Below are 25,166 nucleotides of genomic sequence, written 5' to 3'. Positions count from 1 at the left end.
ACCACGGAATCTAGCATGAGCTCCAAGCCAGTGACACGGGAGATAATTCACTTGGGTCACAGATGTGAATCCGAGTGTCACCTCTATGAAGGAGGGCTGGTCAGCTGGATCAGGTGCTGCTGAGGGTCAAGGAAGGTCAGGACTGAGAAAAAAGCAGAATTGGGGGCGCCTGGGTGGCTCAGTCGTTAAGCGTCTGCCTTTGGCTCAGGTCATGGTCCCGGGGTCCTGGGATTGAGCCCCGCATCGGGCTCCCTGCTCCGCGGGAAGCCGGCTCCCTCTCCCACTCCCCCTGCCTGTGTGCCCTCCCTCGCTGTGTCTCTCTCTGTCAAATAAATAAATAAAATCTAAAAAAAAAAAAAAAGAAAAGAAAAAAGCAGAATTGGCTTCAGTAAGGGGGCATTCGTGGGTGACTTCTGAGAGAAGGTGCTCAGTTAATAGTCTCAGCAGGAGTCCCAGGACAAGAACTGGAAAGTTAAGTGAGCAGGTGTGGAGGAATGGAGGTTTCCAAAGCACACAGCTCTTCTGGGCAGTTAGTTAGTGATGTCAAAGAGGAAAAACCCGACCTGGAAAGCAAAGGAGATTGCTTTTTAAAATGTAGGCATTTAAGTGCTCGCTTAGGCAGCATATATGCTAAAATGTAGGCATTCAAGGTGTGTTGATGACCCAGGGGGAGGAAGAGGGGTCACCAAAACTTGTGAAAGCCCCTGGAGAGGGATGCTTGTGCACACTGAGGGGAGGCAGGGGCCTTAAGCCTTTGGTACCCAGGACCAGCCCAGACCAACCCATGGCGGGGGGGGAGGGGGGGCGGGCGGGGCATGGAGGCTAGGCCAGGTGTTTTATATGGGTCATTTCATTGGACTCTAGCACCCCCTAGAGGAAGGGCTTATTAGCCTGGAGATGCGCGCGCGCGCGCGCACACACACACACACACACACACACACACACACACACTCCCTCCAGAGCATGAAACTGGAGGTTGGAGAGACTAAATAAATCGCCAACACCTCACAGAAGGTGAGCGGCAGGACTAAGGTTTGCTCCAAGTCTGTCCCCGGGGAAACACTGGGAGAGATTCCTTCACCTGGGCCTTTTCCTCTCTGGCCTTGGCGTTGGTGCCTCAGGCTCAGTTCCTCTCTAAACATCGGTTACTGGGGACTGAGAACCTGAACTAAAATCTAAGCCAAGAAAACACAGACTTCTTTGAACCCTTTGAAACTCCTTTCTAGAGCTATATGAGGACTTCCCCGGGCCTTAGGCACTTTTGTCTTCCGGATCTCCTTCCTTCATAAAACAACAGTAAACGTTCTATTTTATGACTGCGTAGGTGTAAGTAGAAATATATTAACATTATATAGTATAACATTTTATTAGACCTAAATGGTTTTTTTTTCTTCTGATTTTAAAGAAAATATTTTCAGGAGTCTCCAAAAATATTACAGGCTGTAGGCGCTATGCCTACTGGGCGCAGTTGGATGAGTCATTCTGCTCCTTTCTCATCCTCCAGTCTGACCTGCTCCAAAAGAGCAATAGAGTCACACAGTCATGGACTCCGACCCTGCCTTAACTGTTTAGCTGCAGGCCTCAGTTTGCTCATCTGTAAAATGAGTGAAAGTAAGGTCATGTTTGTTGTGTGCAGGGAGAGTGGAGAAGGTGAGCAGATACCCTTCGCCAACCACCCGGCATACTGGTAAGCACAAAGTAGGTGTGCAACAGAAGTTAGTTTTGTTACTCCACAGGGTGCAAAGGTGTAGCTGGGGTTGGGGTAGCAGCTTCCTTGGTGGTGGGACAGAGCCCGCCGTGTCCCCGTGCCTTATGATTTCCTCGCCAGACCCTGGGAATCCAGCGTCGTAAAATAAACACGGCCGCGCAGCTAATCGCCAGCTCGGAAACAAAACAGCGCTGCGCTCGGGGATCTGGGCAAAATCAGCCCGCCCTCCTCCCCCTACGCCGCCGCCCTCCCTTCCTCGCGCGGCTCCGCTAGCTCAGCTCAGCTCCGCGCGGCGCAGCTCGGCAGCCGCCAAGCCGAGACACGCACGGTCTCCCGGTTGCTGGCGCCGGCTCCCAGCTCCCGCTCCCCGCCCGGGCTCCGCCAGGTCTCGCTTCTCCGGGGACCCCTTCGGGCAGGCGTCGCGTGGCGAGGACGGGCGGCAGCGGCACAAAGTTGAGCGCCCGCGAGGATGAGGCTGTCCCCAGAGCCCCTGAGGCTGAGTCGGAGTCCAGCGCTGCTGGCCCTGGCGCTGCCCCTGGCCGCGGCGCTGGCCTTCTCCGACGAGACCCTGGACAAAGTGCCCAAGTCGGAGGGCTACTGCAGCCGCATCCTGCGCGCCCAGGGCACGCGGCGCGAGGGCTACACTGAGTTCAGCCTCCGCGTGGAGGGCGACCCCGACTTCTACAAGCCGGGAACCAGCTACCGTGGTAAGTGGCCCGGCGTGGCGCTGGGGGCGCGGAACCCGGCCCCCAGAAGGGTGCGGACCGCGCGGTGCCGGAGGAGGGCGCACGGTCCCCGGGCGCACGGTGCCGGCAGAGCCCCGCAAGGGCCCTCTGTCCTGGCCGCCCTCAGCCCCTCTCGCAGCGAGCTCCGCGCGGCTCCCGAGCCAGCGTCCGGGGCCGTCGTGGGGACTGCAGCCCGGCGGGGCAGCCCCATCTCGGACGCGCGGCTCTCGGGCGTGGGCTGCAGCCGAGCAACGCGCCACACCGGCCTGGCTGGGAGGGAACCTGGCTTCTCCCCACCCCGGCCCGCTCCGGGAAAGCAGTGGAAACCCGTCTTCCTCCAGATCCGCCTCTGGAGTGGAGGGAACTCTGGTTTCTCTCTGTCGGGTCCCAGACCAGGTGGGGGACAGGCTTTCCCCTCTCCCGTCCCTGAAGGGGAGGATACCAGCTTCTCTCAGAGCAGCCCGCCACCCCCCTCCCGGGATGGTCACTCCGGCTTCCTCGGACAGATGCCTTCCCGAAAAGGGACTTCGGTTTCTCCCTTGACTGGTCCCGGGGCACTGGGAGGAGGGGAGGAAGAGCCTGAAGCTTTCAGAAGGGTCCCCGGCAAGAACTCCAAATTATTTTCCGATGGTCCCAGGCGAGGGAGAAGGGTCTGGATTTCTAGGACAGGCTCCCAGTGGAATGGGCCTCCGAGGAGCTCTGTGTGGGCTCGGAATGGGAAGGAAAACCCGGTGAAGACGGAAAGGGAAGCCCAAATTCCCGAGGCCTGCTCCCTGGAGGCCGGGGTACCCTGGCTCCAGCCACCCCGAGGCTCTGTGCCGGGGGATGTCGCGCCTACGCTCCTCGGCTGAGCGCAGGGAGGGGATGTCCAGGCAGGTGAGCACCTCCTGGCCAGGAGAGCCGCTCGACCCGCGCAGACCTGAAGCCCCCTGACTCCATCCCGCCGCCCGCCGCCTCTCTCCGCAGCCCATCATCTCCCCCAGACATCTTTTCCCCGCCGTACTCCAGTTGGGAGACAGGACCTGGGGCAGGGAAGGAAGCCTGCCCGGTCTCACCTGGGGCTCCGCGGGCGGGGAGTGATGGGCTGCCTGCCCCCCACCCACCCATCCCCGCCCGCCCCCACCCCCCGGCTCTTCGTAAGTCAGCTCTGGTGCCTCGCAGGGAAGAGCGGGTCTTGGGGGCAGCTGGTGGGCTCGAAGCCGCCGCCCTTGCATCCCCGCCTTCCGGGTTCCCAAAGCGCTGAGGGAGAAAGCGGTGGGAGAACACTGGAGAAAGTTTGGGCCACTGTCAGCGGGCGTCCCCGCCGCACAGTTCACCGTAAGCAGGCGCTACCCTTCCCAGAACGCTTCTCCCGGTTTTCCGGGATTACGTCCCTGGGATCGTGTCCCAGACTCTGTGCACCTAGAGCTTCACAGAGCTGCGTCCGGGCGCCCCCCGTACGTGGCGGCGCTCCGCGCAGGGCGAGCCCCCGACTCCCCGCGCGCGCCGGCCGGCGGGACCCTCGCTACTGCGCGGAGAAAGAACCCCCGGCCCAGCCCGGGAGGGAGCCCGCTGGGTAGCGGGCCTGCGGGTGCGGCCACAGCCTTTCCGAGGAGCTGGGAGACAGCCAGTCCTCTCCGTGGACTGGAGGGAGGCGGACGCACCCCCCCTTCGCCTCTTGAGGTCTCACCAAAACCGAGGACCTGGTTTCCCTGGGGAACCCGCCCAAGCTCCACGTGGCAGGGAAAGAGGCAGCTTTGGATTCAGACGGACTTGCCTTTAGTAGCCGTGTGACCTTGTGCAAGTCCTTTAATTTCTCTGAACTTATTTCCCAGCAGTGAAAGTAGCTATTTATCCAACCGCTCTGGTGGTTGTAGGGAGTAAATGAGTTGAGAAAGATGAGTGTGCCTGAGGTGCCCAGTACATGTTTGTCTGAGTTGGATATGAGGCCCTTATTGGCTTAATAACGGAAGGATGTGCCTAGTCAGATTTGGTTTTGATGTGTGTGTATGTGATTGATTAAATGGTGTTCTCGGCACAATCTACCAGTGATTGTGGCTCTCTGGGTCCTCATGAATTAATGGAATGAATGAATGAATGGTTTCTCCACACTAGCCTAAGATTATTCTTAATATAAACCCAAGAGGATATTTTTAGGTGATTTAGGCAAGTCAGGGGCCCATGCCCAGTGTGTTACCAGGCATTTCTTCCCACACAAATCCTCCCTGTTGGGCTGAGTATGGGCGACAGGTACCCCAACCCTGGGGAGCAGGGGCACCTGGTATTCACATGATTGGCCGGGTTCCACAACTGCCAGAGTGTCCATGGCCTGGAGGTGAGGACCAGGGCTAGGGGACAGGGGAGCACTAGACTTTCACCTACAAGTTTTTCCAGCCTAAACATTAGCCTTTTGGACTGTGACTCCCCACTCGGGCTGTTGGCCCGTGGTCACCTTTTCTCCCTTCTGGTGCCTAAGAGATCTTGAAAGGAAGATGTTGCAGGAACCATGCTCTGGGCTACTGAATAAATACTCTGAGATTAGCCAACCTGATTCCGCCACTCAAAGTCAGGAAGAAAAGGGCGCTTGCCTAGTTTGTGACATTTTCTGTTGGCTTATACTTTCTTAGGATAATTACGTTAAAAGTAAATCAAATGCATTCTGCTCAGGTATTGACTCAGGGCTGTGGGAGTTAACATTCCCCTGGTGTTCAAGTTGCTTTTTTACTTTTTCTTGAGTTAGAGCCCCCCACAAGTCTTGGAATCAATGGCTTGTTTTCCTGCCTGAAATCTTTGTCCCCAGACTTCCAGTACATCCCTGAAGAGCTTCTGCTCTCCACACCCCCCACCCAGGATCTCCGTTAGGTATGCTACACTGGATTAAAATGGTCACTGTTAAAAAAAATATCTATATATCTATATATCTATATATCTATATATCTATATATCTATATCTATATCTATATATCTATATCTATATATATATATATAGAAAAACATGGGGTTTCTTCTCACCAGCCAGGATCCAATGGAGATTATTATTCAAACTTTTCCAAGTTGTTAGTACTATATTGCCTTCCTTCTCTCTCCCACCACTTCTCTCTACTCTCCCTCCCTCTTTCCCCTGTCCCCCCTCCCTTGGCAATAATTGTGCTTTAGAAAGCTCTGAAAGGCCTGCTCTGTTTCTAACCATGGCCTCCTTTGACAGGGAGATTACAGTGATTAAAAATAACAAGTTGAGGATCCTCAAGGGGCTTCCCTTATAGGAGGACAATTTGCAGGACCAGCCATTCCCAGATCACAATTTCAAGCCAAATAGAAGAAAATCAGCTGAAATGTTCAAGAATTGATTGAAAATAAAAGAGGCTCTTTTGTCTGACTAAAGGTCTGTTTATTAGGAAAATAAAGCCAGACCCTAGCTAATGAGAGTGGCTTTTCCTAGATGCTCTTTAAAGGGAAATTTCAAGGAACTTGATGGGAAAAGAATGTCCAGTTGAGATTTCAAAAGCTTGTCCAACTTCAAGCATAATTGGGGGATTTATTCTAAACCGGGAGGTTTGGAGACCTCCAAAGCTGCTTGGCTTTCTCTTTCTTTGTCCCACTCTGGGGCACACAATGCCATAGGAGTGGGTGTCCTGGAGAGCCCCATCTCAGTCTGGTAGAAAGAGCATAGGCTTTGATGTTGACTGGGTCTGTTTCAACTTCTGCTCAGTCATAAATTCACTGTGTGACCTCAGGCAGGCCTCTTCACCTCTCTGAGCCAGTTTCTCCAGCTGTAAAATGAGAGTGCTTCCCCTCCTCTTACAGCATTGCTGTGAGAGTCAGAAATAATTTGTTTTTTTTTTTTAAAAAAGCTGTCATAGAGTAAGTGCTCAAAAATATATATATTAAGATGATTATTTTGGAAATAGAAAAATACTTGGCAGCGACACTGGATGAGACATTGTGTTAAGCACTTCCTACTCATCTCACTTATTCCTTACAGTACTTTGAGGCAATTTATTGTTATTCTTATTTTACAGATGGGAAGACCAAGTCATAGAGAGGTTTAGTAACTTGCCCATGATCACACAGCTAATAATCAGTGGAGTCAGGATACAAACTAAGGGATGTCTGACTCCTAAATCTTGTTCTTAACCAGTCTTCTATATTGACACATGAAATGAAGGGGTAATAAAATGAATTGACTCTAGCTACCCTAGGCCTTCTGGATGGTGAGTCTTCACTGAAGGAAAGAAGCAACATTTCAAGATAAGAACTGACATATCTTGGGATACAAAGTATAAAGCGATGGCTCCTTATATACATTTGCTTTTTTTCTTTTTATAGACTTCAGGATTGCATTTCCTCATAAACCAGAGAATTAATTTAGAAACATGAACAACCTTGTCAATCTTTAGCCAATTCCTTTTGTTTGTGGGGATACAGAAACAAATTGGATAGGAAAAAAACCCTTAATTTGATAGTTGGTTTATTTTTACATGCAGACTTATACTACCATGCCTACAAAATTATGTATTTGTAAAGTACATATGGAGAATCTGAGAAATTTAAACTGGATAAGGTCTTTTAAACAAACTATTTCTGATCTGGGGGGGGGGCTACAAAAATTAAGTACTGCTGATGGTATTGTAATTACCTATAAGTCACCCCCCACCTCTCCTCTTTTCTTCTACCATTCCCCTCTTTTTTATCATGTAACTTTATTTCTTAAACTTTGCCCCCTTTTAATAAGCATTTAGTTCAAAATGATAATAAAAATTAAAAGAGATTGCTTACTGCTTTGAGTTTCCTGAAATGCAGGGAAAAAAATCAAAACATACAAAAAATGAAAGCATATCAAATAGACATTTGTCAAGGTTAGAACTTGGGTACTCCCCCATATACGGTGAAATTGTCATTCCATTGCTGCTGACGGACTCAATTGGAACAATAGGGTGTAATTGCTGATATGTTCACAAACATGGGCTGATATATCAAGAATTTTTCACTATTACTCTCCATTTGCTTGTTATATAGAGTGTCAGATTCGGCTCAATATTAATTTCTGTGGGAGAGGAAAACCTCTTACCGTGTTATAGTAGTCAAGATACAGGTTAAGCTTATGTTTCGTTCAATAAGAGCATCCTTCCAAGGGAGAAGAAAAAAAAAAAAAAGCTTGTGTTTCAAAGAGACCCCAAAATACAGTGTTTTAAATAAGAGGTAAATGGGAAGTCTAAGATGATGGACAGCTTTGCCTCACAGGGTCAACGAGGAACCCAGATTCCCTCTGTTGTGTTGCTTTGCCAATCCCCTAGCACTCTGTTGTCCAGTAGGCGGCCAAGAGTTACAGCACCTGAAACGTAGCTGGTCCAAATCGAGATGTGCTGTGAGTGTTAAGTACGCACTGGTTGTTGAAAAATCAGGATGAAAGAAAAATAAACTTCTCAATAATTTTTTATATTGATTGCATATTGAAGTGATAATGGTATATATTAGGTTAAATAAAGCATAGTGTTAAAATTAATTTTATTTGTTTTACACTTATCCCTACTGGTTACTTGTTAACCAATACAATGAATTTCACCTGCATTGAGCAGCTGGACAGCACTGTTGTGGGGTGTTCTCATCAGAATGGTTACAGCCATGTCACTACCAACACATCTGGGTTCTGGTCAGCAGGCAGCTTTCTTTCTCATCATGTGACCCAGAATGGTGCTCAGCACTTCCCAACACACTCCACTGGTAAGAATTTAGTGACTTCACTACACCTAGCTGCAAGGGAGCCTGGGAACATTTAACTGGGCAGCCACATGCCCAGCTAAAACTTGGGGAAAGGATTTGTTGTTGTTGTTTTCCAAAAGGATGAAGGTGAAAATGGATTTAAAGGGCCAATAGCTATCTCTGCCACATGTTTTAATGCATAGTCGTATAAAAACACAGTATTTCAAGTCCTCTCACTCAGTGAAATGTATCTAGATGGTCTTCTCAACAGCATGTGAAGTTGATATACTTGCTAAATGAGTCCACAGGGGAAGGAGTGAGTGTGTGTGTGTGTGTGTGTGTGTGTTGATAGATTTCATACTGAGAAGAAAAAAAAGGGGCCAATATGTCAGAGTGGCCTGTTCTGTCTCGCCCTCTCCCTCAATAAAGGAGGAAGCTATAAGGAAAAGGGATGAAGGAGGAAGTGGATAAAACAAGAACATGAGAGAGAAAAGAAGAACAGAAAGAAGTGGAGGAGGAGGAAGAAGAGAGAGAGAGGGAGGAAGAAGGGGGAGGAGGGGAAGGGAAAAGAAACTAAAAGAGAAGAAACAAAAGCTCGCTGGAGTATATATTCAGAGCGAAAATGAATGACAATTTGAGGAGACTGGTGTCCCATCTTACTTGAGAGTTAGGTTCAAGAAGCACTGTGGAAAGCAAAGATCCCACAGGTCAAAATTATTCCTTAAAAATCCTTTCAAATTGTACATCAGCAACGTGGGTCCTAGATTCAGTGCAGCCTTATTTGTGCCCCCTTCCAGACAGTTCTGTTAGTGGGGAATGGAAGTGAACCGGTATTTCTCAGTAAGTCCAGCACTTCTAATTGTCCGTCCACTATTGAAAGGGACCAATGCTCCCTCAGTTGAGTGACAGGAAAAACAAGCGATTTGCTGGTCCTCAACCACTGACATGACAGGTACAAAATACTGACTCTGAAGGAGTGAGGGAACGAGAGTCTCCTCTCAGGCGCACTCAAGCAAGTGCATGCATTGCATGGAGTGGCAAAGTGGCCCAAACTATCAAAGGTGTTCATTCCTCTGTTTCTCTTCGGACAGAATACCATTGTGTGTGATGATGTCATAGGCACCTACAGTATCGGCGAGCTCACCCCGCCACATAACGCTTTCCACATGGCTGGCCAGCTCTTACTGGTATACATTTCCCACTTTTACAGGGTGTCTTGGCTGGGCTGGAGTTGAGGCTAGAATGGGAAGGGCAGGGAGTTAGGTGACATCACCAGATGTCCTTGTGAGCTCTACATAGACAAGGCTTCTAACTTTCACAGAATATTCAAAACTTCCATGAAAGGGTCTGGGAAACTTAAACACATCTACAGATTAGCTGAGGCCCGGAAGACCCTGGGCAATAACTCAAACCCTATCTACAGCTGTGGCTCCGATATTTGCAAATATGCCTCATGGACTTCGTGAGACAACAGGAGAGCAGGGAAGGACCCAAGCACAAGCCACCATGTGTGGGGGCTAGGGGTGTGAGAGGATGGGCAGACACAGACCGGGTCATACAAACTGGATGGTGATTCTAGCTGCTATAGGAAACTCTCAGGCTCCTCCTCCTTACCCTCCCCTCCTCCTCTTCTCTTTCTCCCTTTCATCCCTCTTCATTTTCTTCCCTTCCTTTTCTTTCTCCCGGCAGCGGCAACACTATCCTTTGAATTTTCCAAACACACCAGGCTCATTCCTACCCCAGAGCCTTTGTACATGCTCTTCCCCACGACTAGAGTGGTCATGCCCACATCTTCATATGGCTCGCCCCTTGTCTTTTAAGTTTCAGCTCAGATTTTATCCCTTTGAAGAGGCTTCTCTGACCACCAATTTATGTTTCCCATTACTTTGGCCTGATTTTATTTTCATCATAGCCCATAATCACTCTCTGAAATTATCTTGTGCATCATCTACCTCCTCAAGCTAGAATATGAGCTTTACGAGAGCGAGGACTGTTTCTTTCTTATTTGCCATTTATTTCTAGCACCCAGAACAGTTTGTGGACGTAACAGACACTAAATCATTATTCTTGGGGGAAAAAAAAATGAAGAATCCTCGTGTGAGATCTCCCTCTAAGAGAGCTAGATGGGAGAAAGAGAAAGCGTTTCTCTCTCAGCCAGAGAAGCGAGACCAGGGTTGGGGACCAACAGCAGGGAGGGACCTCCAGGTGATGGCAGCAGAGAGAAAGGATGTCCCTTGCCCTGGGGGCATTGGCTGGGGGGGTGAGGGCAGGCAGATGGCTGGGTCCCAGGTGAAGACTGTTGGGAGGAAGGAGATCGGCATGCCGGAAAGTTGGGTCATCGATGGTTCAGAGGTAAAGAGCAGAAGGACAGCAAGCCAAAGAGCAAAGGGAAGGGGCTCCCAGCTTCAGACACTGGCTCTGATTGAATGAAGAATAAGGCAGAGAGAATTGTTGATCCATCAAACCTAGACACCAGTTATTAAGTGAATTTCCCTGGAATCAGCACTTGGCGGGGTCATTTGTGTGGTTTCCAAACCTAGCTATGCATCAGAATCATTTGAAAGTTAAGCAAACAAACAAACAAACCATAGCTTCACTGGACCCACCCCAAACAAAGGGCTGGATTCCAGAAATCTATTATCTGTCCTTTTTTTTTTTCTTTTTTTAATAGAGAGGGAGACAGAAGTGGGGGCAGAGGGAGAGGGAGAGAGAGAATCCTAAGCAGGCTCCACACCCAGCACAGAACCCAATGTGGGGCTCCATATGGGGCTCGATCTCATAACCCTGAGATCATGACCTGAGCTGAAATCAAGAGTCGGATGCTTACCCAACTGAGCCACCCAGGCGTGCCCCCCCTTTTTCTTTTAAAACAAGATGGGGAGACACAAGGAGAAGGTGGTCAAAAGGTGGTCTATGAGGTGGTTTTCTATGAGCATGCTTCCCCATCACAGCCTCTCCCAGCCCCACCGCAGCCTCCCATGCTCCACATACGTTAGCACTGCTCACACCACTGCCCTATCCTGCTGCAGTGAGACACGAGTAGAGTGGCCAGTAGAATGTCCTCAAAGCTGGAATGATAGCAGCTTTCCCCTGCCTCAGCCATGGAGTGCTGGGGAGAGAAGAATCGTGAGCTTCCTTTAGGCGACAACGCTCGCAAACTGGCAGAGCCTGAGCCACAGCTGAGCTGGTTGTACTTTTCTCTTGCCAACGTTTCCCTTCCATGCGACTTCCACTCATTGGTCCAGGTTCTGTTCTTTGGAGACGAGTAAATAAGGTCTCCCCTTGACCATATGTCTGCCCTTGGGGTGTTTGTGGAGAAATACCAACTCTGACATCTCTTCTGACAAAATGCCCCCTTTCTTCAGCCTTCTTTCGAGGATGCTGTTTCTTGTCCCCTTGCACTTTGTACTCCAGATGTGCTCTGATAGGGATGGAACACGGGAAAGGATTATCTCCCTTGTCCTGAACACTGTGTTTGTGTTAGGCTTGCCAGGTCTTGTGTTTGCTATTTTGGCAGCCGTGCTGTACTCTGGGATCATGCTGAGCTCGTAGCCAGCAAAAATTCCTGTGAACTGCTGGGAAGGCTTGCTTCCCTTCTCTCCCTGTACTGGTGCGACTGGTTCTTGAACCTAAGATTCCTCCTGACTTGGTCTTCGTCTTCCTCAGACTTAATCCAGCATGTTTGGGCCCATCCCTGTGGCTGTCAACCACTCATGAATCTGGATTCTGTCACTGAGTGACGTAGCCACATAATCTAATTTGGATTAGAGAGAATTGGGATAAGCAGTCTTAGAAATCTTTATCGAAGCTGGTAAGAATAGTTGAGCAGGGCGCCTGGGTGGCTCAGTTGGTTAAGCGACTGCCTTCGGCTCAGGTCATGATCCTGGAGTCCCGGGATCGAGTCCCACATCGGGCTCCCTGCTCGGCGGGGAGTCTGCTTCTCCCTCTGACCCTCCCCCCATCTCATGCTCTCTCTCTCTCTCTCAAATAAATAAGTAAAAAAAAAAAAAAAAAAAAAAGAATAGTTGAGCAGGTCCGGGCTCCTTTGACGTCCCTTGAGTTTTTCCATCAAGTTGACATCAGTTAATGGTTTTAAAGTCAGTACTTACATACCAACTGCCACTTTCCTGGTCAGCCATTTCAGTTTAGCCACAAACACTGTCTCCCTAGCCTGCTAAGGAATCATATAGTCTAGGCAGAATTATTTTCTTTCTTTGTTTCAAAATTAGTGAAGGCTCTTCCCAGGCAACATGACAGGAACAAAGTCAACCAAAGTAAAGCAAAAAGAGAATTATTGAGTCCCATATTTGGGAAATCTAGGGGTGGGTCTGGCTTCAGGTATAAATAGATCTGGGGACCCAAAAGCGTTCCCCCCCCGTTTCTCCTTTCCGCCCCTTCCTTCTACCTTGTCTGTCTCGCTCGTCCCATCCTCTATCTCTTGGCTGTGTTTCTATCTGTTGTCCTCATTTTTCTTACTACAGATAAACTTTCTCCAAATAACAAGGAGGATAGCTGCCAAGAACCGTGAATGAAAAACCTTTCAGTTAGTTCTGTAACTAAAAGAAAAGCCCTTGTCCCTTTAACTCCAAACAGGAAAATCTCAGAGAAGGATTCTGATTGGTCCATTTTGGGTCATGGACCCAGGTGACTGGGATGTGGAGAGAGACTAAATTTGGGTCGCCGTCCTTCTGTGACATCATGTTTCAGGAGAGAGATCATCCAGCCCCAAAGATCGTCCAAGTAGTGGAAGAAGTGAGGCTCCTGGACAGTGTGCAGCCCTTGGCGCGACCTGCCCTCACCCATGTTCCCAGCTGTATTCTCTTGGCTGACACACCTCCAAGCCCCCAGGAGCTTTCTTCCCACCCACCCCTCTTCCTGTCCACATAATGGTCAGCTCAGGACTCATTCATCTGGCTGCCAGCTGTCCCATGAAGAGGTAGCATATGGGGGAAAGAATGAGCTTCTACTGAGCTGTTGCAATGTGCTTCATATACATTTTCTCCTTTAATCCTTATAACAGACCCGTGATAGATGATAATGATGATCCCTATTTTATAGAAGAGAATGATTTATTTGTAAGACATCCTGTTAGTTTAACATTTATATATACTTACTATTACAAATATTAATTCATTCCTTGTCATAATAATAATATGAGATAAATACTCTTACTGCCATTTTACAGTAGATTAGAGACTGAGACCATGAGAGGTTAAGTAACTTGTCCAAGGTTACATATAGTAAACAGGGGGATTTGAACCCAGACCTGTTAGCTATATCCATTCTAGAAAAACAGTTTTTGATTTTTAGATATGTGTGCTATTTCATTTGGAATGGGAGATGTTTCATCTCTGGCTGGGAATGCTGAAGCACTGGCTAAAGAAGACCATCCAGGGGAACAGGGTAAGCCAACCCCACCATACACACTTGCTCGCCTTTGGATTTTAAGCCCTGTCTTCCCATCTGTCAACATCACCAATATCTTCGGCCTAATCCTGGCTCAACTGTTGTGCCAGTTTCTAAGTGAACATGTGAGTTGCAGCTTCCTGGTGCTCTGAACGTCACGCAGAGCAGGGAGGGGACCACTGTGGCTTGTGGACTGCTTCAGCAGCCCTTGTAAGCCCCCGTTGCAAGTTAAGGCAGAAGTTAAAGTTCCCCATAGTTGATGTATGGGACAAGAAGACGGGCATCTCAGTAACATTTAGCAGGTGGATGGCAGATGCTGGCCCTGTGATAGAGCTGGTTCAGGATCCTTTCACTGAGGTTGGAGCCGGGGAGTCTGAAACCCAAAGGCAGAGTGGGGAGCATGATGGTCCTGGATGAGCTCCAGTGAGGGTGATAGGCACAACAGATGAATTGGGTAACAGCTCATCAGAGTTTGTGTTAGATGGTTGATACACTGACATTTGAAGGACCCAGAAAGCTATTTGGGAACTGGGGTTTGCGTATGGCTAGTGTACCCAAGGATAGGGAGAACTCAACCTTGTGTAGAGATTTAAGGCCAGACTCCAATGTGAAACATTGGTCCTCATACAAGCAAGGCAGGCCAGAGAGGCCCTTGCCACTGGTTTTTAGGGAAGGGCTATTACTCAGTAATCATGCAACTTCCAGTCTCACCTTCTTAAAACATAAATCTGAATATGACATTCCCTAACTCAAACCCCCCAGGTCCCCCTCATCACCTCCAGGGTGGTATCCCAAGGCTTTGAAGGCTTTTAAGTTTCTGCCCCCTGCTCACCTTCTTCCCTGGACCTCTTAGCATACTCTCACTCCCAGCTTGCATTTTATGAAATACAGAATTGCTTCTGGTTTCCAAAGTCAAGACTGGCTCATCATGCCTTTCCTTCTACCTGGAGTGCTGTTAGTCCTCTCGTCTACTGGACAAACTCCTATTCCTCATTCAACTTGGAGCTCAAATGCCACCGCCTCCTTGAAGCCTCCTCTGACTCCCACCTTAGACCCAGATGCTCCTTCCTCTGGGATCCCAGAGCACCTTGTTCCTACCTCCAGAACACCCATCATATGTTATAAAAAATATCTGCAGATGTGTCTTTTCTTCCCAGCTCTTAGATTATATGCTTCTAGAAGGAGAGGCCATGTCTTTTCTCTGTGTCTCCAGGGGCAGAGCACTGGGCTGGCACAGACAAATGCTCAGTAACAAAAGGATGAGGGAGGCTGACATACTACACATGGTAACCCAGGGGAACTTTGAAGGAGGGACCAGAGCAGGAGGAAGCAAACTATGCATTGAAGACAAATGAACACTTTTTCATTCATTCATTTAATGAGTCCTTATTGAGCATATACTGTGTGTTAAAAGGCACACTAAATGCTAAAAATACAGTGCAGCTTAAGACAGACTTGGTCCCTGCCTTCATGGAGCTTACAGGTTATTAGGGGAGACCAGCATTTAACATATAACTCACAAATAAGTATGTACTTAAAATTGGGTGAGAGGAATTCTGAAAAAGGGAAGGAGTGTTGAAAGGCTATATGGTGTGTGGGGCTGAGGGACTGAGGGGACCTCACAGGACACCCTGTATTGGGTGTGATGAGCTGTAGGAAGACTGTTCATTATAAGTGCTTACCCAGATCTCCCCATAACCTGGACTTTGAGGATCGTCCCCAAATCCTGTGAGGATTACCCCCACTGCAGTCCTTTCAGTGAGCCTTCATTAGCGCCCCCTAGAGTTTTTCTTTGGTGGTTCAATGATTGTCCCTGAGGACCAGCTTTTTGAAAACCATTGTGGGTTAATCAGCCTGCAGAGCATCATGATATTTATCATCATAATCATCACCTTCGTCATCATCTTCTTCAGCCCCAACGTCACCAGCACCCCCACCAGCGTCCATTACAGGTCTTGAATCCTTTTATGCCAGGCTCTGTAATAAATGTTTATTTAATCCTCTCCACATTCCTACAAGAAAGGCAATATCATTAACTTCTTTTTAAAAATGAGGGAACAGGGAAGTGAAATAACTTGCCAGTGGTCACATAATTAATAAATGATAGCTCTAGAATGCTCATCCGACATCTTTGCTCTCAACCGGTTCCCTGGATGTGCTCACAGGATGGCTCTGAATGGACCTTTTTTGTTTTTGTTTTTAAATCCTTCATAAGCATTTTTTTCTTGAATTTCTTGGGTCTCTTAATGGCCTCTTTTGGGAGGCACTTTGGAGGCGTCATTAGAGAGAAGATTCTATTATTTATTGCCGAGCTGTCATCTTCAGTCATTACTGGGACTCAGAACATACTACACTCTTTCAGGAAAGAGTCATATAATGGGGCTCTCTGGGGGGATCGGATCTCTTGTCTTCCTTCAGATTATACTGTGTACTACCATCATCACCAGCGATAATTAGGGATCGAAGCCCCACACTGAGTTCAGCCTCCAGAGCCTGCATCTTGTGGGTTGTATTCAGTGAGGTAGAATATGCCCTCAGTGTTTTCGAACCGACAGGAATGCAGCACTCTGGGAAGCTGAGTTAGCCCTTTAAGTGTACTACCCAGATGTACAAAAAAGGTGAATATTTATCATTCAGAAACATTACTTAATAATATTTTTATCAAAATATAACTTACCAATGGGAAAGTTCACAAATCACAAAGCTTAGTGAATTATCACATGTTGAATACACTCAGGCAACCGGTCCCCAGATCGAGAAACAGAACATGATCAGCACTCCAGAGGCATCCCTTGTGCCCCTCCAGATCACTTCTCACTCCACTTTGCCACATGTGTAACTGCTGTCCTGACCTCTGGCATCATAGATTAGTCTGTTTTTGAACTTTATATAAATCTTGAGTGAAAGAAGACACACAGCTTTTGTATTATTTTGTGTGTCTTCTTTCACTTATGTTTATGAGGTTCATTCCTGTTGTAGTATGTAGTAGTAATTCCTTCATTTTCATGACTACAGTGCATTCAATTATACGAATATGCCACAACTTACATATCCGTCCTACTGATAATGGACATTGAGTGTTTCCGTTTGGGTGCCGATACAAACAATGTTACTAGGAATCTTCTGACAGGTGTTGTGTGGCACACATCTGTATGCATCCCTGTTGATTTAGGGTGGTATTACTGGATCATAGGGTATGTATGTGTTCAGCCTCAGTAAATACTGCCGAAGACTTTTCCATTGAAAATTGCTTGTTTTTGGTTCACCGGTGTGTGAAAGTTCCAGTTAATGTTTGATATTGTTAATCCTTTTACGTTTAGTCAATCTGGTAGAAATGCAGTAATTTTTATCTCCCTGTTCACTAACAAGGTCGAGTGTCTTTTCATATGCGTTTTGGCCATTTGGGCACCTTCTTTTATGAAGTATTAGTTCATGTGTTTTGCTTATTTTTCTCTATTGGGTTGTCTATCTTTTTCTTATTGATCTGAAAGAGTTTTTATATGCTTTGGATTAAAGTCAATCGCGGTTAAATACGTTGCAAATATCTTCTTCCACACTCTGCCGTACTTGTTCCTAATGGTGTCTTTTCTTGAGCAAAATTTTTATATCATCCCATTTATATATCTCCTCCTTTATTGTCAGTGTTTTTTTTTTTTTAAATGTCCTGTTAAAAAGTCTTTCTGACTCCAAGTTCATTCATATTTTATCCTCGGCCAACTTCTGAAAGCTTTGTTGTTTTGTTCTAAACATTTAGCTCTACCATCTGTGCGAAGTTTATTTTGTGTATGATGTGTAAGACCAAGATTCACCTGTTTCTACCTAGTTGACCAGTTGCCCCAGCAGCTCTGTTGAAGATAATTGTCTTTTCCCCCAACTGCTCTGCAGTATACATCCTTAATCACACATCAAGTTTCCAGGTACTTGTGGAACTTTTTCTGGACCCCAAACTATACAATTGGCCTTTTTTCCTTTCCTTGCTAGAATACACTGGCTGAACTTCTATAGCTGCATAAGTCTTGATATGTGATAGTACAAGCCCACCAACTTTTCACTTCTAGAGATTGCCTTGGATATTCTTGACCCTTTGCCTTTTCATACACTTTTAGAATCAACCTGTCATTTCACAAAAATCATGATGGCAATTTAATTTAGATTGCACTAAATCTATAAATCAATTTGAGAAGAACTGACATCTTTATAATACTGAGTTTACTAGTCCATGAACATAATTCAGTAAACTTAATTGCACAACTCTGTGCTAATCACTGTGCCGAGCTTAGATGTGGTTCTTGCTTTTGAAGGACTTGAACGAATAGGTAAACAAACACTTATCCACAAAATGCAATGTGATAATCTCATCACTGATAATAAGAGCTAATATTTATTAAGTGCCTGTTATATTCCAGGCAGGATTTTAAGAACTTTACGTGTATTAGTTCATTTACGCTTCACACTGATACTTGGAGGTAAGTGCTGTTATTACGCCCACCTGTAGAGTTTTTTTAATTGAAGTGCAGTTGACATACAATATTATATTAGTTTCAGGTGTACAACATAGTGATTCAACATTTCTCTGCATTACAAAGCAATCACCATGATAGATCTAGCTACTATCTGTCGCCACACAAAGTTTTTACAGTATCATTCACTGTATTCCCTATGCTGTATGTGGCATCTCCATGTCTTATTTATTTTATAACTGGAAGTTTATACCTTTCAATCTTCTTCCCCTATTTCCCCCCCCCCCACTCCTCTGCCGTCTGACAACCACTGGATTATTCTCTGTAACCATGAGTCTGTTTCTGTTTTCTTTTGTTCGTTCATTGCCACCCCACTCTAGATAGCCTCAGCCTACTCTAAGGCTGTCAGTCTGTCCCTCAGAGATCTCAGCTCTTTCTTCTGACATCATAGTCATCATTTTCTGCTGGCCAGTGTTGAGCACCATACTTTCCTGACTCCATTTTACTGTGCTTTTTCTCTCACCATTTCTTCCTTGCTAGGAAGATCTATCTGACCTTTTCTAGACATCAGTAGCCTATCAGAATGCTCTATTACTTTTGTGGGATGAACTGACCAATTAGAGCATGAGATTTGCAATCTTTGTGTCTCAGAGTCTTTCCCTGAGATGTCGTTATGACCACTGCTGCCTTATCTAAGACGGTTGTTTTAGCTTTTAGGGTTTGGGGGTCCTTTATGTTTAGGACTGAAACTAGAAGACTAGAACATCCTTCCCAGACAAGGGGTTGCTTATCAGAATCACATAAATGTTATGTTACATGAATTGATTTTTAAAATTTCAAAACTTAACCCTTGTGGAATACCCATACTATGCCAAATATACTCACTATGTACAATTCTGGGCGGAATGTTCAGCTGGGGAGGGAGTCTGGCCCTAAGTCTGCCTCTGGATGGTCTGACTACCTTGGGGTGTCTGTTGACTTCTCTGTGTCTTTGTCTCCTGTCTGTGAAAATAGAAGGATCCTTGGGATAGGCTTGGGGCTCTAATAGTCTATAATTCCATGTTTAAAGGCCAGAATCTTAGCACTTTGATCCACAGAGTAATTTAAATCTCAACTTATATAAATATCAAGAAACCTGAATTGAGCATTTATTAGATGTCAGACTCTGTGCTAGGTGCTAGGGATACAAAGAGAATTAAAGTGAGTTCCTCTCCAGCATAACTCATGGTCCAGAGGAGAAGGCAGGTAAAAAGAGAATTGCAATGCAGTGCCAAAAGTGCAGTAAAGGATTTCCATCTCGGGAAATTGGGGATACAAAGGAAGGAATGACCATTATTGCTGAGAAGGCCCTTGCGCTAGATTTCCATGAAAACATAGTTATCTGGGTAGATGTGAGAAGGAAGAGTATAATGTAGATTCATAACTCCAGCTGCTGTAATATAAGTTTATTTCCAGTTCATGCAAAGTATAATATGGATGTTTCTGGTCAGTGGGTGATTCTCTGTGTAGTTATTCAGAAACCCAGGTTCCTCCCATCTTGTGACTCCACCACTTCTCCCAGGACACCAGAGTCTTCTGCTGGATCCCCTGCATTCTGCAGCCATAGGTGGGAAAGGAAGAGTGGAGGATCCCGTGGAAAGTTTGTGTGGGCCAGGCAGGAAGTGGTAAGCATCATGTCTGTCTGTGCTTTCCCTTGGCAGAACAAGGGTGCAAACAGACCTAACTTCAGGGGAGGCTGGGAATGTGGTCTAGCTGAGAGCCCACAAGAACAAGGAAGTATGTTTTGGAAAACGCACAGCAGTCTCTCCCCGCCCAAGGACTTCGTAAGGGAGTTTCTGCTGTGAGAGGCTAGATTTCTCTTGGACCAGTCTAATGGAAGTGTGACATTAGATAGCTGTCAAGACAGGGGTTGCTGACCAGGGACTATCTTTATCAAATTGTGGATACTAGGAAGGAGCTCACCGAACCTCTGTTGGTTCAGGGAGGCCCAACTGAGATCATAGCTGAGGCATTTCGCAAGCTCTGAAATGTAAGGGGGAGCAGGGTGGAGGGCAACAGTTCACAACTCTCAAAGGGATGAGGCTTTTCCACCGTCCGCAGTCCCTCCAACCCACAGATCTGGCGTATTGATGGAGAACTCGCAAACATCCGCTTGTCAGATGGAAGCAGCTAATTCCTGTGCTCTTAATTTGCTTTCCTCTCTCTCCACAGTAACGCTTTCAGCTGCCCCTCCCTCCTACTTCAGAGGATTCACCTTAATTGCCCTCAAAGAGAACAGAGAGGGTGATAAGGAAGAAGACCACGCTGGGACCTTCCAGGTAAGACCCCTCTGGGATCCTCTGTGGCCCTCGTGCCCTCATGGGTGGAAGCCAGGTGGAAGGTGGACATACTGAGGAGCTTGAGTGACAGAAGAGACCCAAGTGCCTGAGGTGGCTTCTCGGGCACTTCCCTTGACCATAGGCAGGGTGGGTCAGGTCCATCAGAAAGATGCATAATGGAGGAGGCAGCAAATGCCTGAAGGCCTTCGGGTCCGGCCAGCAGGCAGGGCTCTTCTCTGGGCTCACAGTGCCTGCAGACAGCAGACAGCCCAGCACTGTGTGAGCACTCGGAGCCCTGGCGGGCCCGGCTGTTTCTCCTGAGAGCCATTTTGTGACTGACTGGCCATTCTCAAGTGTAAATGGAACGAGAGCTTAGGATGGCCAGACCGGAAGGAATACGGAGCATAGGAGAAGGACTATTAAGGGAACGAAGAGATTGATTTACGAGAGGAGATTAAAAGAATTAAACATGCTTTGCTTGGCTAAATGAACAGGGCTGAGTGTGAGAGGTGGTAATGGTCTTTAAATGTCAGTCCTCACAGAACAACCTCCGCCAGGGGAGGCTGCGTTTGACTTTGTACAAAAGGGCACAGCAAGACGAAAGTGGGTCAAGAGAAGAAAGAGAATCGCAAAGGCAAGGGCCCTGAGTCATATTTCACCGTGGAATATTCTTCCAAGGGAAATGGCGGGAACATCATCCCCTTTCAGAGGTTTAGAAAAAAGGCCGTCCAGTCGTCAGAACATGTCCCAGAAGGATTGGGGCCGTCCTAGGAGGAGGCCTGGCCAAATTGGCTGTAACCATTTCTTATCTTAAATTTCCATTGTTCTAGAATCCGTTTTTTATCTGCCATTTGCAAACTGAGAAGAAAAAAAAAAAAAACCCTCAAAAGTACTTACACCCATAGTTAACTGCTGGGGACTCTGGTGCAATTGTGGGTGCCACAGAGGACCCTGCCCCAAAATATCTTCCCCGTCCAAAGACATCTTTTAATCTTTTGTAGCCAGCTTGTAATTTTGAATCCCATGTTTAAAAAAAAAGTCCATTGTTTAGGCTTCTGGGCCTCTGGCCTAGTGTTAATTCTGTGCTCATTGTAATGTCCTTCGGTGTACTTAGGTAGCAGGAACTTTCTTGGCATATATCTGAAGACGTTACCCAATTATAATATAATACTAACGATGCCCAATATTTGTTGGGTTCTGACCATATGCCAGGCTTTAGGTTAAGTTCTTTACCTTATTTTGGTTTATCTTATCTCAATTTAATTAGTACAACTCATCTCACTTTGATTCTCCAAACAACCAAGTAGATAGGAACTAGTATTCCTATTTTATGGATCGGGAAATTGAAACTAGCAAGATTAAATCATTTGCTTTAACAGCTAGGAAATAGTAAGGCCAGGTTCCTCCACCAGGTGTCTGATTCCAGAGACTAAATTGTTTAATCTCTGAATAGTACTGAATAAGCTCCTGGCACGAGTGTGTTTGGACAGTGTGTTGGTAAGGTTGTCATCATAATGAAAGGGAGATTCATGCATGCATTCAGCCCACAAAGCATTGAGATATATTCCCCTGGTCCCTGTTGTGCTAATTTACCTGGAGGTGTAGATGATTTTTCAGATTCAGACAGCTGAGAGATCTGGGTGCCTGAGTGTCTGGAGGGGTAATGTTCTATAAAGGGAAGAGGTAGAGGGTTGGATGGGGGATGTGTGACCTTAATTTTCACCCAAACAAAATTTATCTGCTCTAAAATGATGCTTAGAGGTATATGCTCAAAAGAGCTGAAATCAGGGTTCAAGCAGATATTTGTACACCCATGTTCATAGTAGCACTCTTCACAGTAGCCAAAAGGTATAAACAACCCAAGCATCCACTGATGCAAGAATGGATAAACAAACATGGTGTATACATATACATTGCAATATAAATTCTTAAAAAGGAAGGGAATTCTGACACATGCTACAACATAGGTGAACTTTGAAGACACTGTGTGAAGTGGAATAAGCCAGTCACAAAAGGACACATGCTGTATGATTCCACTTACGTGAGGGACCGAGAGCAGTCAAATCCAGAGAAACAGAAAGTTCAATGGTAGCTGCCAGGGGATGCATGGGAGGAGGGAACAGGGAATTATTGATGAACAGGTATAGAGTTTCAGTTTGGAAGATGAAAAAACATTCTGGAGGGGTTCAGGTGTGATGACTGCATGAAAATGTGAATGTACTTGATGTCACTGAACTGTGCACTTAAAATATTAGAATGGTCAATTTTATGTATATTCTACTACACACACACACATACACACACACACAAATGATACACACACACAGACACACACACGATACACACACACAAATGATACACACACACAAACGATGCCCGAGTTAGGCTTAATGGGGACAGGATGTGGAGTCAGGCGTGAGGAGTTATGTGGCTTCTTTCTTTAAAGGCTATACTGTTTTAATTTGATACATTGATAGTCTTCTCCAACTCACTGTCGTTTCTACTCCCCTAAATCTTGGTCCTTTCAAATGATGGGTGAATAAAGGGCCCAGCTCACAGTGGAGAGTGAGTAGATGTTTGTTGAATGAATAAATGAACACATATTCTTTCCACTAGTGTCCATTGCTCAGTCCTATTTGGAATTTTCCAGAACTCCCATCTCTTTACACATCCTTCCTTCTTCCTTTTTTTGGAGCTTTGGACATCCTTTCTTGTTACATCACGATGGTTCTCAGAGTGTGGTCCCTGGACTAGCAGCCTCAGCACCACCTGGGCACTTGTTAGAAATAAAAAATCTCAAACCCCACCCAGACCTACTGAATGAGAAACTCTGAGGACTGGGGGTCTCCATGACCTGTGCTTTAACAAGCCTCAGGGTGAACCCAGTGTCTGCTGGAGTTTGCGAACCAGTGTTGAAATGAGACCTGGATCCAGCCCATCCGACAAGAGCAACATATGCGTCTGCTCCCTCATAGTCTCGTTACTTCCCCCAGCCCTGGAGGAATCAAAGTGGGAAACAGATACGAGAAACGCCGAGCAGACAGTAATAATGCTTCTGTGCCAGATAGTGTTCTAAGTGGTTTACATTTATTAACTGATTTAATCCTCAGAGCAATGCAATGAGATAGGCATCATTGTCCTGTTTTTCACAGATGAGGGAATTGTGACACAGAGCAATTAAGCAACTTTCTTAAGACTACTCAGCTCTGAGTGATAAAGCTGGGATTCAGACTCAGCCAGTCTGGCTCCAGATCCCTGCTCCCAACCACGATCTACACTGTCTCTCAGTGTGTCGGTGTGAAGTGAAAACGTGAGGGTCTACTCTGACTTTTTTATGGCGGAAGTCTCTGTGCCGAGGGCTTTATATGCATTATCCTCCTTAGTTCTTACAGCAACCCTGTGAGGTCAGTGTTGTTACCCCCATTTTCCAGAGGACGGAACAGAGTCTCCAAGGTACTAAGTAAATTGACCAAAGTAATCCAACATCTACATGGGGGAGAGGGGCCGAACCGTGTGCCAGTGAGGTCCTCATACTTCCTGTCCCCCCCCCCGCGCCCCCCCGCCCTCGTGTTAAATGCACACTCCACTTCAGTTCCCCTTGTCTTAGAGGTCGGAGGGGGAGAATCACAGCCCATCCGTCTTCCCTCTCCTGCTTTAGACACCAGGGTTTCTGTACGTGCCCCTCCCCCTCGAGCCTACATGTCTTTTCTCTGTCTACCAAAGCTGTCATCTTCGTTTATTCCTGAGCATTTATGGAGCGTCTCCCACATGCCAGGCACTGAGGTAGTCCCTGGAGGTAACGGCGGTGAGAAAAGCAGACACAGTCCTGCCGCCCTGCAGCCGACGGTGTCCTCCCCGGAACTGTACCTTACCTTTACCTCTGCCACCAACTGGCAGCGAGTCGGCGGCGGGGACACGAGCTGGTGACCAGAAACTACAAACGCCATGGTGATTTTAAAAACATACACAGAGTGGTTAACAAATATTTAGATCTACTTCTTCATTAACATCCTCACTCCAAAGACACAACAATTTTGAGGACTTCACAACAGCGACAAAATTCTCCTATTCTTTAAATCTGGTCAAAGATTACATTCTTAGTTCTAAAAAGTGGCTCTGAGAGTGGGTGATTTTGCTTCTACATGAGTGAGCCCTTACACAGGGCGTACAGACTCACTGGGTACAAACAAATGTCAATTTTAATGCCCCTTTAGACTCGGCAGGGGAGGGAATGGGGCGGCTGGGGAGAGGGTGGCCCTCTCACCAGGTGGCAGAAGGCCCAAGGAGAAGGGGGTGGGCTGCTCCTCTGCTTCCAGCAGCGGGTCCAGCATGGCAGCCTGCACCAACTAGGGTATCTGTCTCTGGCTGCCAGAAGGGAGAGACATGGGACTCCCTCTTTGATGAGTGAGCTGGGTGTACTTATGGTTAATTGAAAGTGACAAGGAATGCAGGGTATGGACTGTCTGCACAAAAGCAACCCACTAATCCTTAAAATTGTATTGCTAAAACCCAATTGCTCCCTGGAATGCTCATGGCCCAGCCAACTGTCCAGCTCATTCTCCCACTTCCTTCAGGTCTCTGCTCAGATGTCCCTTTCTCAGGGAGGCCATCTGGATCACCCTATTTGAAACTTCCTCCCACCTCCTCTTTCATTTCCTGGGCTGGACTTCCTAGCCTTCTTCCCCACTTAATTTTTGTCCTGTTGCCTTTATTGGCACATGATGTGCCATTTTGCTTGTCAACTTGAGTGTTCTCTGCCCCCTTCCATTAAATTATAAGCTCCATGAGACAGGGATTTTTATTTGTCTTGTTTGCTGCCGTATCCCAGTACCTCCAACTGTGCCCCACATGGAGTAGGCACTCAAATATT

General features: G+C 46.8%; 1 protein-coding gene across 1 annotated transcript in view; it reads left to right on the top strand.

Annotated features, from left to right (window-relative positions):
• The first annotated feature begins 1,943 nt into the window (after positions 1–1,943).
• Positions 1,944–25,166, top strand: part of SPON1 (spondin 1) — a 248,651-nt gene continuing 225,428 nt past the window's right edge. Inside the window, exons 1-2 of the mRNA XM_025848450.2 lie at positions 1,944–2,415; positions 20,190–20,296. Coding sequence (XP_025704235.1) covers positions 2,178–2,415; positions 20,190–20,296 — 345 coding nt within the window. The 5' untranslated portion in view covers positions 1,944–2,177. The remainder of the gene's footprint in view (positions 2,416–20,189; positions 20,297–25,166) is intronic.

This window comes from Callorhinus ursinus, unplaced genomic scaffold (assembly GCF_003265705.2).
Source record: "Callorhinus ursinus isolate GAN/ISIS: 27379988/994484 unplaced genomic scaffold, GSC_fseal_2.0 scaffold49, whole genome shotgun sequence".
Classification (NCBI taxonomy): Eukaryota; Metazoa; Chordata; class Mammalia; order Carnivora; family Otariidae; genus Callorhinus; species Callorhinus ursinus.
The sequence above is the reverse complement of the archived record's forward strand: the minus strand, read 5'-3'. Positions and strand labels throughout refer to the sequence as shown.